The following is a 16,744-nucleotide window of genomic DNA, read 5'->3' on the forward strand; positions in this document are numbered from 1 at the left end:
TTACCAAATTAATATTACCAATATTGTGTGGTTGTGTTGTCTAAAATTCAGCTTGTGTGTATAATTTGGATTAGGCAAAATCCACAACAAATTAAAATTGGTGCATTTGGTTCGTGTCATGAAAATATGTTTGCAATACCAATGAAATGGTTCAAATGCATCATTAAAAGCACAAAGTGAACGTTGTTCAAGTGGACCAGCAGATATGAACTGCTGATGGAGCTGGAGCTTGTTTTGAAGACTCCTTGCAACTTTGATCTAAATTATAAATGTTTTTAAGATGGCAAATATCAAACCTACAGGACAGTTTTATAATTCACATAGATATGTGAACAAAACTGGGCTGTCTTGGAGTTTAAAATAGTTTTGCCACTGGACGTATGAGTCACAGTCACATCCTGGTGTGTGCTGAAGTCATTCTAACCACAAAATTATTCATCACCAAGAGCATGTTGAAACACCCAGATTAACAAAGTGTAATGGCTAAACCAAAGGACGATGACAAACTTTACAGTTTGTTGTTGGAAGACAGGTTTTTTCCCCCACTGCGCTGTCCTAAGGAGGACTGAAAACAGAAGTCTGCCTTTTGTTCCTTGTACTTATTCTAAAAATATTTCTGATGAAGCACCAACTATCTGACTAGTATTTTATTTAAAATAACTAATTGAAAAGATCTTCAACACTTCTATAGTAAACAAAAATTACACGTCTGCAGTAAAGTAAAGATCCGTTTAGAAGTTTCAGTCTCAAACGTTTTGCTGTTATTGGAGCAGTCATTCCAGCATTTGATTGGAAAAACGTCTTTGTTGGAAGTTAAAGTTAGCAGTACATTAGAAAATAATATTTTTTCTACCCAATTACAGCGCTTTGCGTCTTCTAAATCCTTGAAAACATTTTTTTTAACATTTTGTCTCGTCTCAGCATGACAAAATCGACTTAATCGAGATTTCACTGGATAGACCAACACAAACTACCACATAATTGTGAAGTGGAAAAATTATATAAAATGTTCACACAAACAACAATCTGAAATGTGAGTTGTTGCATTTCTATTTAGTGTTTGACTCAATACTTTGTAGCATTATTGTTCGCTGCAGTTTTTGGGGTATGTTTCTAGCAATCAAAAGTTTTGCCTGTTCTTCTTTTAAAGCTGGCTCAGGCCAAGTCAGATTCAAATACTAGTTTACATGAACATCAACCTTCACATCTTGTCACAGATTATAAATTGGATTTAGATCTTGACGGACATTATTTGTTGTTATTTCAACTTTTAATTTTATGCTCTCTCTGTCTTTTTTTCTCTTCATAGTAGGTACATCTGGCCTGGCGTTCTGTTTAGCTGTGCAGGGTGGCAGATCATCTGCCATTACCCTATAACACAGAAAGGATTCCTGGATCAATGTGTGCTTCTGTGCTCTTTTGTGTCTCTGCTCTGTCTTCTCTAACCCCCAGTGGGTCAAGGCAGATGGCCGTTCACACTGAGCCTGGTTCTGCTGGAGGTTTTTTCTCCCTGTTAAATGTGAGTTTTCTTCTCTGCATGCTCGATATGAGGGATTGCTGCAAAGCCATTGACAATGCAGACGACTGTCCACTGTGGCTCTACGCTCTATTCAGGCAAAGCAATCACATCTGGACGAGTAGCAGAAATTCACAACTCATGTGGGACGTGTGAAACTCTGCAGCTCTTCCAGAGTTACCACAAGCTTCTTGACTGTTTCTCTGATTACCACCTGCCTGTGTTGTTAGTTTAGGTGGATGTCTTGGTGGGTTTCAACAAGTGCTATACCTTTTGCATCTTCAGAAGATGGATTGACCAGAGCTTTGTGACATGTTAAAAAGCCTGGGGTACTGTTTTATGACCAAACCCTGTTTTAAACGTCTTGGCAACTTTATCCCAGACCTGTCTGCTCTGTTCCTTGGTCTTCACAATTCTTTGTGTTAACAAATGTTCTCTAACAAACCATAAAGGGCTTCACAGAGCAGCTGGGTTTATACTGACATTAAGTTAAACACAGCATCTCGGTTTACTAATTAGGTGACTTCTAAAGGGAGTTTTTTGTTCTGTGTTTTATTTAGAGTATCGGATTAAGGGGTCTGGATACATGTGGGACACTGACCTCTCAGGTCTCTATTTGTAAACAAGTGGAAAGCAATGTATATGCTTCTTTTTAACATATAATTATGCAATAATCTATGTTGATTTAGCCCACAAAAACCTGAATAAAACACACAGGTCAGTGGTTGTAATGTGACAAAATTTGAAAAGGTTTAAGGGGTAGGGATACTTTTGTAAGGCACTATTTTCTCTGTTCTGTGGTCATAAATAAGGGAACGTTCTTAGGCACAGATGAGAAAACAAATTAAACCTGCTATTGTCAATTTTCCCACAATTTTAATTCACTCTGAGATTGTAAAGCAACACTCATACACTGCTCACACACACACACACATGCACACACACGTGCACACATACACACACGTGCACACATACACACACACAACTGCAAACATACAAGTGCATACAGGAGCATAGGCAATAACATAAGTGTCAAAAGTTGCCCTCAGATTAAATGCATATAGATGTGATTTGGAAACAGACGGCTTGCACTCCTTGTTATGCTATAGTTCATTTGCATAGGAAATTTACAACTAAAACAATAAAGCTTTCATTAGGCATCCAAATACAACATCATATGACAAAAAAAAACAATCTTGTACACATTTTTCGTAAAGTGATTAAAATAAATGCGTATGCTTGAACATGACAATAACAGAAACTGCATTAATATTTCACATCAAACTTACAATGCGACAGAGGCAAGAGTACCAGTTTAGGGTCCTGGATGCCTTTATGTGTAATATCTTAAATTATATAATTGTTATGGGAACATTAAAACATAACCATTTCATTAAGGTCATGCGTAGACGTCCACCGAAACTCATACTGTGGTTTCACTTTTCCACAAACCAGTCTTCATTCCCACAGAACTCTGTGATTGGTCTGTGCCACTCATGTCCTGCTCGAGCTCGAGCACCGAGGTTTTCAGGGTGCCGTTCGGAGCAGCGGCCCCCGGCACGGTGGTGGGCGCACAGTTCAAAGGATAAGAACAGCGCTTTGTCTCTCGCTCCGCAGATGCCGCTGCCACTTTCAAGTTGTCTCTGCTGGAGCATCGTCTCTGAGTGCCGTGCATGGCCACTCTGCTGGCAGCAGAGGGCGGCAGAGGGAAGGGCTTGCGGCCTCCGCTGCTGCCCCCGTCGCTCCCCTCGGAGGGGCTGGTGGCTGCCGACTCCCCCGCCCGCTTTCCGTTCGTCAGCAGGCTCGCCTGGTTCTCTGAGAGACTGTGGTGGATGCTGCCGTTCTCGCTGGTGGCCTGCTTGTAAACACCGTGCGACGAATTGAAGTGCTCCGAACCCGTCGGCCCCAAAGCTCCGAGACTGCCGCCCCCTCCAGCAGACCTCAGAGCTTTCAGGCGGTAGTGACCTCTGCCCTCACCTCGATGGTAATGCTGACTACTCCCTTGTTTAGTTCTGCTACTGACTTTTCTTCTCTGGGGATGCACTGGGGCCGAAGAGTTAATGGAGGGGAGAAGAATGTTGTTTGTTGGCTTTGTGATGTTGTCTGTGCTGGTGCTGGTGTTGTTGCCCGTAGGGACTCGCGCCGTGTTGCTTGGATTATCCTGCGCCACCTGCAACAAGTTTGTGAGCTTGCACGGCCCAGGTCCCACGCTGCTGATGCCGCTCGGCGTGGACGAGGACCTGGCTGAGGACGAGTTGTGAGAGTCAGCGGGTGGATGGGAGTTGATGAAGAGCTGGGACCCTTGCTCGCATGTCTGCACTCCGGTTCCGGTGGTGCAGGTGTTGTTTGTGTAGGTGGACATGGGGTGGGAGCGACGGTAGCCCGGGCAGCGGCCCAGCCACGACGCCTGCACGTCGCGCCTTCGGAAGCAGTAGTGCACCACCAGAAACACCCCCAGAACTGTGGCAACTATCCCGTAGAGACAGCTGAACAGCAAGCTCGTGCGTCCTGTTAGCCACACTGCCATGGCTCCACAACACCAAAGGGCCACAAACAGGAAGTGGGTGGCTACCAGCACGGAGAACTGTGTCTTCAGCGAGTACTGATCCTCTGGAGGCACGGCTGGGGTTATGGGTCTCCCCGCTGAGTCCGTGGAGAGCAGGCTGGTGCTTCCTGCCAATGCAGGAAGGCCCTCGGTCCCTGGAGAGGACAGGGTGGTTGCTGTGCATTCTTTGGACACACGGTGCCTTAGGGGAAACACGGTGCACAGGAAATAAATCCAAGTCACCAACACCACTAAACCAGCAGGGACAAAGAAAGACCCGAGACTTGAGCGCCAGATCAGCCAGCAGCTGGAGGAAAAGAACAACGCAAAAAAGATAGTCAGCGCAAAACAATGATTTCTTTGTGTATTTAACATTGAATGGTTCACTGCCGCACCAAGCAAAACAAAACAAAGTCAAAAGTCAAATTGCTAGGGGATAAAACAGCAATTCACTTACTAAGGGCTATTGTCTCCATAGTTGTTGACATTGACAGCCGCGGTGATTCCACAAATGATTAGAGGAACTCCGTCGGCTATTAAATAGAACCTAGAACAACAAAGGGAAACACTGTGAGCACAGCTCCTGGACCCTAATAAATCAAGGTTGTCTGTTCTGCAGGAAGCTGTAGGAGGTTTGTATTAATGGTAGAGCACTTTACATCTTGAACTGGATTCTCAAATGCAGTCCATAGCCTTTCAAAGCAGTGAATTAGTCATTTTTATTTAGTGAGTCAGATGTGACAAACAAAAGATCTCCTTCAGCGCCATTACCTAAAATAGTCATGTTTTCTTACAGTGCTTAGACTGTACAGAACACAGGCGTGGCCACTCCCTTCCACTGCCTTGGAACACAAAAAAAAAATAAATGCAAAAGTTGTTTGAGGCAATGTAGCTTTTTTGCTTTGCCTACTGTTTAAAGAGGCACCCTGGGTCTGGCAGGAGGCACATTATTCATGTTTAAAACTACTACTGCACAGGATGCTGTGTAATATATAAAGGGACTAACTGGTCTATGATGATCTAAAACAATAACATTGCTAAATTTTTATGTTTTTGACCCCTCTGATTGGTAACAATCTAAGCAGTGTAATCTACCATGCTGTTACTGAAAAGACTGTCAAAAGGGTCAGAGCCCATGCAAAAGGTCAGTGATTTATCACCTCCTGAAACCTTTTGGTTCTGCGAACAACAAAGGCACTGACCACTGCAGTCCATGGTGGTCAGGGGTAAATTGTATAATTGCGGTTTTAAGATCATAGGCAAAGGGAAAAAAAAGTTTGGGGAACAAAGGGGAAATTGTGATGAAGACAGTGCAGTCCTTGAATCATTCAACTCAAATTTATGACAAGTCCCACAGTTTCTGTTCTGTTGGTGTCACAAATTCTTCCTCTACACATCTCTAAAATGATCCGGTCAGATGTCTTTTTCTAGCCCCACAGCTGTACTCTGTGAGTTCCCCCTCTAGGTTTTCTAAAATCAGTAGGCCTATGGTTATCGGGCACAATGACTGCCTTTATACGAGCGTAGTTTGGGTGGCCCAGCATGGGAGCCTCTGCAATGGTCTAAAGCATAGCGACCATACTGACATGGTACAGGAAGTGGGTGAAGGATCATGGGTGGCTTGTTCGCTGACCTGAGCATAGGTCGCTGAGTAGGTGGAGGGGAAGGCTCTCCCTCCATCTGTCGGGGTGTTCTCCACACTGCCTCTTTGTAAATGACCCTGGCGCTGACCCCGATCCACAGCAGCGTGGACAGTGAAGAGTAGTGAAGGGCAATGCCCACCTGTCATGTAGAGCAGCAGAGTGATCAGGTGTGAAGTGTGAAATAAAAAAAAAAAGGTTCAACATTTCATCCTAAAGTAAAACTTACTGCCTGACAGACTAGAGGATAACTAGTTAGGCTTATGCCTCCTGCATAGATAGCTGATGTCATGGCGATGTGGAAACAGGTATTCAGCAAGGTGTGCCAACTTTTTCTTGATATCTGTATTGAGCTGTAGAAAACATAAAGACAAAAAAGAATATAAGAAAGAGCAATGGCAAACAGCCGTTGCTAGCAGGAAGTCTGTATGACCAGCACACTCCAGCACCTGTGGTATAGGATGTGCGTGATGATGATGGTGAAGAGGCAGAGAAGCAGCACTGCAGTGCACGCGTAGACCACAGGGTGGAGCACTGTCACAGAGACTGAGTTGGAGTTGGGGAAGGTTGGCACTTCCTACAGAGAAATCAAAAGTGAGCCAGATGAAGCTTTCAGCAACGTTTTGTCCCAGTGATCCTGACTTTAAGCTTCCCCTACCTGCAGCACGGCATAGTTGCCGAGCACAGAGCAGCGCATGGTGGAAGTGCTGCTGTCGCTGCGAACGAGCTGGCAGCCCTGCTGACTCCAGCCTCCCTGCTTCCCTGGTGCTGTGTGGCTCCACTGGGCTGCCACTGCATCGGTGCCCGGGGTCAAGTGGCGCAGAGACACCCAGATGGGATCAGAGTAGTTCCACATGGTGCAGCCGTCTGTCAGTGGGAGGTGTTGGTCAGCATAAAATTACATAGATTTATCTCCGTTTTAGGCACAAAAATTGGGAATCGTATTACTGCGAATAGGTAAAACAATAGCAAAGCTTGCAAGAAAAGGGAAAGGATCCAAAATGAAGAACAAATTGTGTTCCTGTAATTTAATGGTCACTTGACCAATATAATTCTTATTATTTTTTTACAATAAAAGTGTTTAAATATTGAGTCTTCAGGGGACAGCGAGCAAGATTTGATAAGTATCGCCTAGTGCAATGTTGCAAAGCTTAAAATAGATGTTCTAAAGCATCCCACTATCAGAATTTTGATTTGTAGATACTTGAAAAAATAATCTTCTTGACTACTAGGTTGTTTAAAACAGTCCTAATCCTAATTTTTTAATCCTAATTCACACTTCAGCCATAGCAACATTTGCAAATAAAATATGACAACCTAAGATTACTGATGGCCCCTTTCTTTGCCAAACCTTCTGGAGGTAGTAAAATTGCATGATTATTGTGGTTTAACAAAACTGATAAAGTTTACAGAAAATACAATTTGAAATAGAATGACAATATGCTTTATTAATGTTATACACACATCAAACGGAAATCAAAGGGGGCATATCATGCTTTTAAGCTCTTATATATATATATATATATATGCAATGCTTTGGCCTGAATTCCTCGTTCTTGTCCGACTGTCCCACTTTTTCCCTGTTCTGGTGTGACTGTCTCTTTAAATGCAAAAGGCGGCACTTCGCATCTATGTGACGTAATTGTTAAAAAAAAAATTATTAAGCAATAGGAAAACTTATATGCTCCAAGCAGAATATAAAGATAGCTATGCAGTCTATGAGAGACTATATTAATGATTTCTTCCCTACTGGAGAAGGCAAGTACACAATAAAATGCATTTGAGGGCTAAAAGATTGGATTTTGCATGATATGTCCCCTTCAAATTAAGTATATTTTTTTGTCTTTTTTACCAAGGCCCACAAAGATGACAGGAGTGTTGACACTTCGTCTGCGGGATTGTTCAGCAGCATTGCTTGAGTTTGGCAGCAGAGGAAAAAAGCTTCCAGTTCGGAAAGCCACAAACTGCAGCTTACAGTCCACAGCAGCATCCGGGGGAAACAAAGTGGCTGGAAGAGTCACAGACGCCAGGGCTACAGAATTCTAAAGAAAACAACAAAAAAAGCATGCAGATCATTCTTAATGAAGTTCACGATAAAGGTTCAATGCAAAATAAACATATCTGATTGCTAATGGAGCAGCGGAAAGAAAAGGGGCGTGCGAGAAAAGCCTCACCTTCAGGGGAAAGTTGTTGAGGGATGTGTTATGGGAGCCTGTGCTGCAGCGGAAATGAAGAAGTTGTCGAGGAGCAGGCTCTGATACCTCCACTCCTGGACGTCCCGCTGGCATGTCGCGACGGTAATATGCAGTGCAGGTTATACCAGTGTAGTGGGCTGGTCGGATCAGGTGGGCTTCAATCACTATGTTCTTAGACACCTGTGAAAATCAAATCAAATATTATAGGGAAGAAATGTTCCCACAATGCTGTGTGTGTTGAAACATGACAATTTAAGACAAGCCATAGCTTTGTTTTATCACACAAGCAAAATCCATAATCAAAACCACCTACATATTCTCATAAGTGCCATACAATACTGTTATAATGGGAAGAGAGCAAACATGATGATCAAATACCAGTGTATATAACAGATGAAAACTCAGATCAATAGTCCTTCATACCATAGAGAAGTCTTGAGATCGACCATGTAGCTGAGGCCAAGCTAAGGTTTCCAGAGAGTAGACGATGGAGCTGCATGCGCTTTTCTCTCTCTGAGCAAGCGCAAGGATCTGGTCATCCACCTGCATCATGTTGCTGCCTATATCAACGATCACCTCTGACAACTGCAACAAACACAGCTTGCTTGTCATCATCTTTAAGGATGAGATGGTCACTGAATACATATTTCATACATAAGAATCAAACTTCAAAGCACTGCAGTTTTAAACACGGTTCAGTTTTAAAAGCTGTATATAGGTAATGCTTTTCTACTACATAGTATTTACACAACTGCACATAAATTATTGGTCATGTTGCCCTGACGGCAACACTCTTCAGTAAGAAAATTGTTACTGTGGCTATTTTTGTAATCTGACTGACGGGTTTAAAACTGTGGTCAAAGGAAATCGCAAAAGCTGTGAGAAGCTTTAGAATACAGTTTTTTTGTAGGGGTATGTTGCTGTTAATACAGCAAAACTGTTCAGTTTTATCATTTTAAAGAGACCAATTCTAGGGTCTAAGGGTCTATTTACTCTGCAAGGAATACACACATAGTAAAGCTAAGAGTGCAAATTGTTAATGAAAAATGCTGCACAGAGTTTAAAAAGTCAGCTCTGTAAATGAGTTTTTTTCCCTAGCTGCTAAAAAACTTCTTTAGAGCTACAATAGAAAGCATCTTGTGCCTTGTGACAGGGTGGTATGGGAACTTGGGTGCATGGTTGGTGAGGCAGCACAGGGGATTGTGGGATACCGTCTGCAGAATCTGGACATGGTTTATGCTGCACGAGTCCAGAAAAGGGCCAGATGCATTGTCACAGACCCCGCACACCCGGCCAGGGACTGTTTGTCCCACTTACATCAGGTAAAGGATTGAGGAACATTAAAACAAAAAGTAATTGACTTGAAAACAGGTTCTTTCCTAAAGCCACGATGGCTTTTTGATGCCCCCTGCTGGAAATCAAATAAATCACCAGCCCAGTTCATATTCTGTAACATGTTTACAAACATGTTCCCACAGGTTTATGATTCGATTGAAAGTAATTCACAATGTCTTTCACATGCTAATGTCTATCATACACTTTTAGTTTAATTGCAGGGCTGTGTAACATGGACTGCTCTCTATCACACATGTTGAGACTGGGCCTCTCTGTCTTATTTAAATAATAAAAAATACTCCCCTACAGTTAGGTTACAGCTTTTAAACCAGATGTTTTTCCTAAATAAATTGCACAATGTTAGAAACTATTTAAAATGGGTCTTGAAAAATTATATTTCATACTTATAAGAAAGGGAGATGGGCTTATTTCTGCTATTTCTAAATGCCTTTATTCTGTGACCTGGGGTACTTTGCTTATTTTTTAGTACCACAGAGTGAGATAGCTCTGTAACTTTGGGCTTTTTTGAGATAATCTTTGTTAAGACAAGTTTTAATTGATCTAGAAATAAAAAAAGTATTTTGTTGTTATTTGTTAAATTTTTTAAAAAAGAAATTCATTCAGAAACAGGCCCTAAAATCTCAGATTGGTACATCTCAAAATTAAATGATTGTTAAAAAAAAACTCAAACTTTGAGACCTTTCTCACCTGTTGCAGCTGTCTGACATATTCCATAAGCTTCTCCATAATCTTTGCGATGTACAGCACATCCATTGAGTCAGTGAAACCAGCCACCTCCAGCGTGTACGTCCGCACTTGATGGGCTACAGTCACCGCATTGGATGCATTGATGGGTGTCTGAGATGCAGAAGTAAATCAGGGTTAGTTGTGCTGTCAGGTCATGACTCTGCACACGGTGGCATCAACACCATCACTAACCAAGATGAAGGTATGAAGGACACGCGTGATGCCGTTGGTGTACTGACAGCTGGAGTAGTCGCCGTCGAGCCACTTTCCGGATCGGTCACAGTATCGGGAGGCCTTTTTCTGCTCCGCTACCACCTCCACAGAAAAGGAGGGGTAGGGATGCTGAAGACAGTACTGATGGGAGGTAATGCCAGCCAGAGTTCTTGGCCATCTGCAGAATAATAAAAACAACATATGTTTAGCGAAAAGTTAAAACTTAAATCTACTGCGACTGAATGCAACTGACCTGAACTCCCCACGGTTGTTAATAACTTTGTCTTCTGGGCAGAAGGCGGCGCTGTTCTCCAGCGCTAAGATTTCAACAGTGCGAGAGGTGTTTCCCCGCCCAGTAGTAACCACACACTCCCACTGTCCGCTTGCCTCCACGTGAACGTTGAATAGTATAAGCTCACTGAATGCAAACAGATTGTTAAAAAAATTCAGATGTTTTTAAAAAAAATTTCAATTTGAACAATACATCAGAAACAGTTTCACGAAGAGGAGCAGTTACCGTACCTGGTGATGAAGGTGCAATCGTGCACCACACTGTCCTCTAGCTGGACACCTCTCTCGGGATCAGACGTCACCACCTGACCATTGTGACGCCAGTGTAAGCTGGTGAACTTGTCCACCAAAGCAGCCGTGCAGTGGAAGGGCAGCCGGTCGCCTCTGAAGACGACCTGACGCTGGGACGGCAGCAGCGACAAGGTGTGCAGCTCCAGTGGACCATCTGAGCAACACGGTGTGAAAGCACAAATATTTCACCATTACGGCTCACACAGGAAAGCGGACTGAAGTCTCACAATCCACATTCAGCTAAATGTTTCCTCATTTGAAAAAAAAAGTATTTATAGCCCTGGAATTTTCCCGCTTACTGTGACCAACAACCAAAAACATATTTGTAACTTCTTGAGGTTTTGTGTGATTGAATAATACAAAGCAGTATGTAGTTGTGAGATGGAGGTGAGTTCTAGGTGAAATGATAAATTATCTATTTTTCAAAAGTAGATAAAAAATACTTTGGTCTAAGTCGACACTGTTCAGTCAAAAGTCCTATTTCGAGAGTTTATGGAAATATTCAACCTTTGCTCTTTGTAACAAAACTCAAGCTCATCAGGTTGTGGGAGAGCGTCTCTCAAAAGCAACCAGTTATATACAGCTTTGGACTTTGACTGGGCCATTCAGACCAAACACAAAAATATGCTTGGTCTGAACAAATTCCTAAACCTTTCCTTTAACACTTGTTTAGAGTTCTCCTGTCGGAAAGGATTCTTACCCATCATCTGTAACTAGCTTCCCCATCACTAATGAATGATGGCATCCCCAGAGCATGATCCTGCAACCACCATGTTTTAAAGTAGGGATGGTGCATCCCCAGTGATTGTGCAGTTGTTAGTTTTGCAATCGGTTGCCATAGGTTTCATTTAGTAGCATCACAGTAAAGGGGATGAAAAGAAATGACTGGCATACTTTTAAATTTCTTTTGAAAGCAATACATTATATTCTCTCACATCTCACTTACCCACATCTTGTTGGTCCATCGCATAAACCGATAGAAATTAAACTGAAGTTTGTGGTTTGTGAGAAACATTTTGCAAAAGTCCAAGCCGTGTGAATACTTTTTCCAAGGAACTGTTATCAGCTTGCTATTCAGCAGCCAACTGGATGCAGACAGCAGAAGTTTTAACTCAACCCATAGGGATGGCTGTCAGCATACATTGCTGATACTACAAGATTAACTACTGCTGGGGTAAAAGTTCTAAATAGCTAAGACGGTCTAGAACTTCATTATCCAGTGACTGTCATTTGCATGGTATTGCTCTCTGAACTAAAGCGGTAACCCGCCTCATTCCTGCACTTAAATGCTGCCAGTTCCTCACCACAGCTTAGCTGACTTTCTCTCAGTCTTTGCAGGGGCTTTCCCCTCAGGGTCCTGGGGAAGGCACACAGGGTTTCGTCTCCCACACGCACTGAGCGCCTGCGAAAGAAACTCGGCATCCAGCGCAGCCCACAGTCACAGGCCAAGTAGTCTGACTCGAAGTTTCTGCAATGGGAATGGCCATTCATTAAAAGAGGTTATGCTCGCTCTACCTCTGGTTAAACTCATGGAAACACATGAAAATCAAATGAAACAAATGCATGGCATTATGTGTTTTAACAGATAAAAAGAAATTAATTTGGATGGTACCTTGCAACAGTGTTCACAACCTTTTCACTTTTGATGACATTACAACCACAAACTTCTGCATATTTTATTAAGAAATCAACACAAAGTGATGCATAACAAGGAAGGGAAGAGAAAATTATAAAACTCTTTTTTTTTCTTTTTAAAACTTTACCCCTTTTTAATCCAATACCCACAAAATAAAGGTTCTGTGCAACCAAGTCCCTCATGAATCACCTATTTAGTAAACGGATTCAACCTTTGTATAATTTAATCTCACTAATTTTACCGCTGCTCTATGAAGGCCTCATAGATTTGTGAGAGATGAATAGTAAACAAACAGCATCACGAAGACCAAGGAAGACCGCGGAAAGGGAGAATGCTGCAGAGAAGTTTAAACTAGGCTTCAGTTATAAAACAATAACCAATCTTTAAACCCTGAACATAAAGAATTGCTTAGATCAAAGCATTTTTATGTTATGGCCCAGTCAAAGTCCAGACCAAAATCCAACTAAGAATCTGCCATAAGACCTAAATGTTGCTATTCATAGACACTCTCTATTCAATCAGACTAAGCTTTAGCTATTTTGTAAAAAGAGATGTGCAAAGGCTAAGGAAATCCTTCTTTCATGCCAGTGAAAGTAGGGACCAGGGGATGATTTTAACCTGTATAAAGGGTCAAGAGAAGACTTTTTCTTTGAATTTGAAATTAGACATTACTTTTGGTGGTCTTTCACATAAAATCCTAACAAAAGATCTTAAAGTTTGTGGCTGTAACATGACAAAATGTGGAAAAGTTTAAGGTCTTTCATTAGCTTTCAAAAAGAGTGTATTGTTTTTATTTAGTCATATATTTGAGTCAGGTCATCATTTTATTGCTCACACTAGCTTGAGGGAAGGCAGCTCCTCAAAAACCCCTTGATCCAGGGTTGAGATGATGTTGCCAGAGAGGTTCCTGTGAGAACACACATGATACATAAATAATTTATTTCAAAACCCCAGAAACAGGTCAGAGTTGAACATATTTTATGTAAGTGGTGGGTCTGTGTCTTACAGTTTACTGAGGTTGGTCAGTCCCAGGAACATGTCTGCAGTCAGGCAGCCGATGCGGTTGTTGGACAGGTCGCTAAAAGTGTGAAACAACAAAGGAATGTGTTAGCTGTTATCAAATTAATGTCTCCCTGGCAACAGATTGTTGTGTCTTGACTCATTCTTTGCCCACAGATGCAATATTACATATCCATTTGACATCCAGCTGAACTTCGCGGGACCTCCCCGGTGTCTGCAGAGACCACTGCAGAACGCAGACTTAATTTCAGAATCATAGACAGCTCAAATCTAAACAGTCCCAGGCACTTTCCCTTATCAGGACCCCAAAGGATCCGAGGAAAGCTTTATCATCAGCAGGGTAAAGCAGGGCCCCTGTTCTACAGTCCACCCCTGAGTGTGATGTATAGCTGAAGCCAGGGAGGGATCTGCTCTGCTGCACCTCTGACACTACCCAGCAGAGAGCTGTCCAGAGCATGTGTTTATCTCCCCCTGTTTGTTTTGAGAAGCCCCAGACCTTGCAGGGAAAATACAAGAAGAAGGAGGAGGGACGAGGACTCACGCAGCGTAGCGCAGACAAACACTTTCGACCCACGCTACAACGTAGCATCAGGGTACAGACGTACAAGACTGGAGCAGCAAGCTGCTGCACAAGGTTGGCTGGTCACATTTCCTACAGAGGCCTTAGGGATGGCGTCCTGTAGTTTTCACTGGTGTCCTAATTAACATTTTTTTAAAACCTTCACGTTCAAACAGATTTTAGTCGCCGCATATAACACACCGCATCTGTCAGGAGCTTTAACTGAGTTACTGACCTCTGGACAAAAACCTAGAATTGTTTACTTTGTATGTGACTGGACTTAGAGGCACGCTTCTATGTCTACTCACAGCTTCCGAAGCTCGGATAGGCCTTGGAAGGCTCCGGGCATGATGGTGCTGATTAGGTTGTGCTTCAGATCCCTGGAAACAGAAAAGGAGATGTGTTAGTATATGTGTGCAGAGATGAAATAAATAGATGTTTATTGGATTGAGTGGTTTATCGTTGATTCTGTAAGGTGACCTTGAGTGTTGAGAAAGGCGCCTATAAATAAAATGCATTATTGTTATTATTAAATAAAAATCACGAAACTTGACGTGTCCTTTTGGGATTTGCTGTTCTGCTTTCTTTCTGTGCGCAGCATGTTCAGTTTTCTATTGCATGATTGGTGAGACCAGCCTGTTCAAACATCTTAGGGTGAAATGCTGAGCTTGAGGGGGCATTTTTTGCCACAAATGGATTATATAAAACCCAGTTGTGAGGCAAAGACTTCTGGAATAAAAAGTTAGGTCTTGTTTATATAAAAGCATATACTGCAAAAAGGACCGTTTATCAGGTGCTATATGCTTTACGGGTTTTTGACAGCTTATCAGTAACGGGGAAAAAGTAGGGAGTGAGGACTCACATTGAATCCTTTGTGCAGGAAAAGTTAGCAGGATTTTTCAAAGTAAATATTTGAGAATGGATTTCTCCTGGCCCACCAAAAACAGTTTGTCTGCTGACTAAACCTTTTGCCCCAGGGTTATCAAACCACGGGGATCTTGGTTGCAAGGGAAGGAGCAACCCGAATGTTAGGGGGGAAAGGACACAACACAGTTCATACCCCCATGGCAGCTGGATTCAGCAGCCAGGCTATCAAGTCAACTAGAGGTGTTTCTCAGAGAAAAACGTGCTTTTATTCTTGATGTGTCCTTGGCCAGGACAGAATGTCTGCAGACATCCATAGATTGCCAAGCATTGCCTGATTTAATGCACATATTAAACCAATAACCACTCTCTCCAAACATTTACCCACAATAATTAGTACCAGCAGTGATTTTTTTTCTTCTTCTGTGCCCGACTCAAATTAATAAGAGGTTGTTAATCTGCGTTTTGACTTCCCTTCCAACCGCCACATGTGTCGCGTAAGCTTGAAGTGGCTTTTTAGGTTCAAACGACGTGCTGAGAGAAAAACTAGCTGTAGAGTTGTAGTGGCGTGAAAGACGGCGTCTCCAGAACAACGTTTTGACTGCAGCATTACTTTATTGCAGTTAAACCAACAAGAGCAGCACACTGACTGATTAGGTGTAGAGAAAGTGACGTTTTGAGCTGCTTCCATTCACTGCTGCCGTGATTTACACAACCACTGCACAGCTCGCTGATATGAAGGGTTCTGTGGCACAGTTGCTCAGAGAAGCACGAGAGCCATAGATCCCACATAAATATGGCTTCAAGCTACTTCTCTCAGATCGTATTTCCCCCCACGGTCTTAATACAGTTGCGTTCAAAGTAATGGCAGTCCAACATCGTTATCCAGATCAAACGCTGTTTTTGAAATTATAGAGTAACACGAAGCCAAGAGATTCCATAAGTCGTTACACGTAGGCTGCTGATGATGTGTGACTGACTGATGAATTCAGAGAGTGTGGAGTTTAATCAGTCAGGTTATTCACCACGTGTCAAACAGGTGGGCCTTATTTAAGGACGCTGGCAGCATTCTGGTTATCACACAACCCGCCATGATAATCTATGTAAAATGGATCATTCCAGAATATTTCAACAAGAAAAATTTACGTTGATTAAAAAATTGATTGGAGAAGAGAAAACATGTAAAGAAATGCAGAAAACGACATCAAATAACATCAAATGCTTTAAAATTTAGACTAAAATGAAAGATACTTGCAAGGAACCAGCAAAGTACCACTGAAATGGATTGAGGAAGAGCCAAAATGGCAAAGACCCACAGAATGATCCTCTCCAGAGTGATCACGTCAGGGTGATGGTAAGTTATGCGTGTGTGTGGAAACAAGCTCTCAGCAAGAAGCCCATACAAAGTCCCAATGTTGGAAAAATAAAAGATAAAAAAATTACAATTCACTAGTTTGAAAAGAAACGGAGCCACATTTTAAAAACTGATGAAAGTAAGATAGTTTTTTGGGGTCTGGAAGTTGTGGACAGTTTGTCAGGCGATACCCAAACAGTGAATTCAAGCCACTGTGAAGTACACAGTGAATGCTTCTCATGCTGGGATGTTGGGCCTGTTAATCACCTACTTGGGATCAGTGATTCATTTAAATACATCAAAATACTTTCAGAGGTCACGTTGCTTTTTGCTAAACAGAAAATGCCGTTGAAATGTGTGTCTTAACAGGACAACAACCACAGATAAACTAAGGAATTCCATCCAAAAGGAGCCCTATTAGGCGACATCAAACATGGCATTTACAGGGCAAAACCAAGAAGCTGGAATACCTGATCACAGGCCCCAGAAGTCATCTCAATCAATGCAATGCAGACATAAATTGCCTTTCAGAAAGAGT

General features: G+C 42.4%; 1 protein-coding gene across 1 annotated transcript in view; it reads right to left on the bottom strand.

Moving 5' to 3' along the window:
* Nucleotides 1-2,375: 2,375 nt before the first annotated feature.
* LOC105926836 (adhesion G protein-coupled receptor A2) overlaps nucleotides 2,376-16,744 on the bottom strand; it is a 57,445-nt gene continuing 43,076 nt past the window's right edge. Inside the window, exons 3-19 of the mRNA XM_036144476.1 lie at nucleotides 14,297-14,368; nucleotides 13,416-13,487; nucleotides 13,245-13,316; nucleotides 12,078-12,241; nucleotides 10,714-10,927; nucleotides 10,445-10,609; nucleotides 10,171-10,369; nucleotides 9,940-10,089; nucleotides 8,320-8,481; nucleotides 7,876-8,076; nucleotides 7,554-7,743; nucleotides 6,360-6,568; nucleotides 6,151-6,278; nucleotides 5,931-6,054; nucleotides 5,695-5,843; nucleotides 4,519-4,608; nucleotides 2,376-4,368 (exon numbers count right to left, since the gene is read on the bottom strand). Of these exons, the coding sequence (XP_036000369.1) occupies nucleotides 2,940-4,368; nucleotides 4,519-4,608; nucleotides 5,695-5,843; nucleotides 5,931-6,054; nucleotides 6,151-6,278; nucleotides 6,360-6,568; nucleotides 7,554-7,743; nucleotides 7,876-8,076; nucleotides 8,320-8,481; nucleotides 9,940-10,089; nucleotides 10,171-10,369; nucleotides 10,445-10,609; nucleotides 10,714-10,927; nucleotides 12,078-12,241; nucleotides 13,245-13,316; nucleotides 13,416-13,487; nucleotides 14,297-14,368 (3,790 nt within the window). The 3' untranslated portion in view covers nucleotides 2,376-2,939. The remainder of the gene's footprint in view (nucleotides 4,369-4,518; nucleotides 4,609-5,694; nucleotides 5,844-5,930; nucleotides 6,055-6,150; nucleotides 6,279-6,359; nucleotides 6,569-7,553; nucleotides 7,744-7,875; nucleotides 8,077-8,319; nucleotides 8,482-9,939; nucleotides 10,090-10,170; nucleotides 10,370-10,444; nucleotides 10,610-10,713; nucleotides 10,928-12,077; nucleotides 12,242-13,244; nucleotides 13,317-13,415; nucleotides 13,488-14,296; nucleotides 14,369-16,744) is intronic.

Source organism: Fundulus heteroclitus, chromosome 12 (genome assembly GCF_011125445.2).
Source record: "Fundulus heteroclitus isolate FHET01 chromosome 12, MU-UCD_Fhet_4.1, whole genome shotgun sequence".
NCBI lineage: Eukaryota > Metazoa > Chordata > Actinopteri > Cyprinodontiformes > Fundulidae > Fundulus > Fundulus heteroclitus.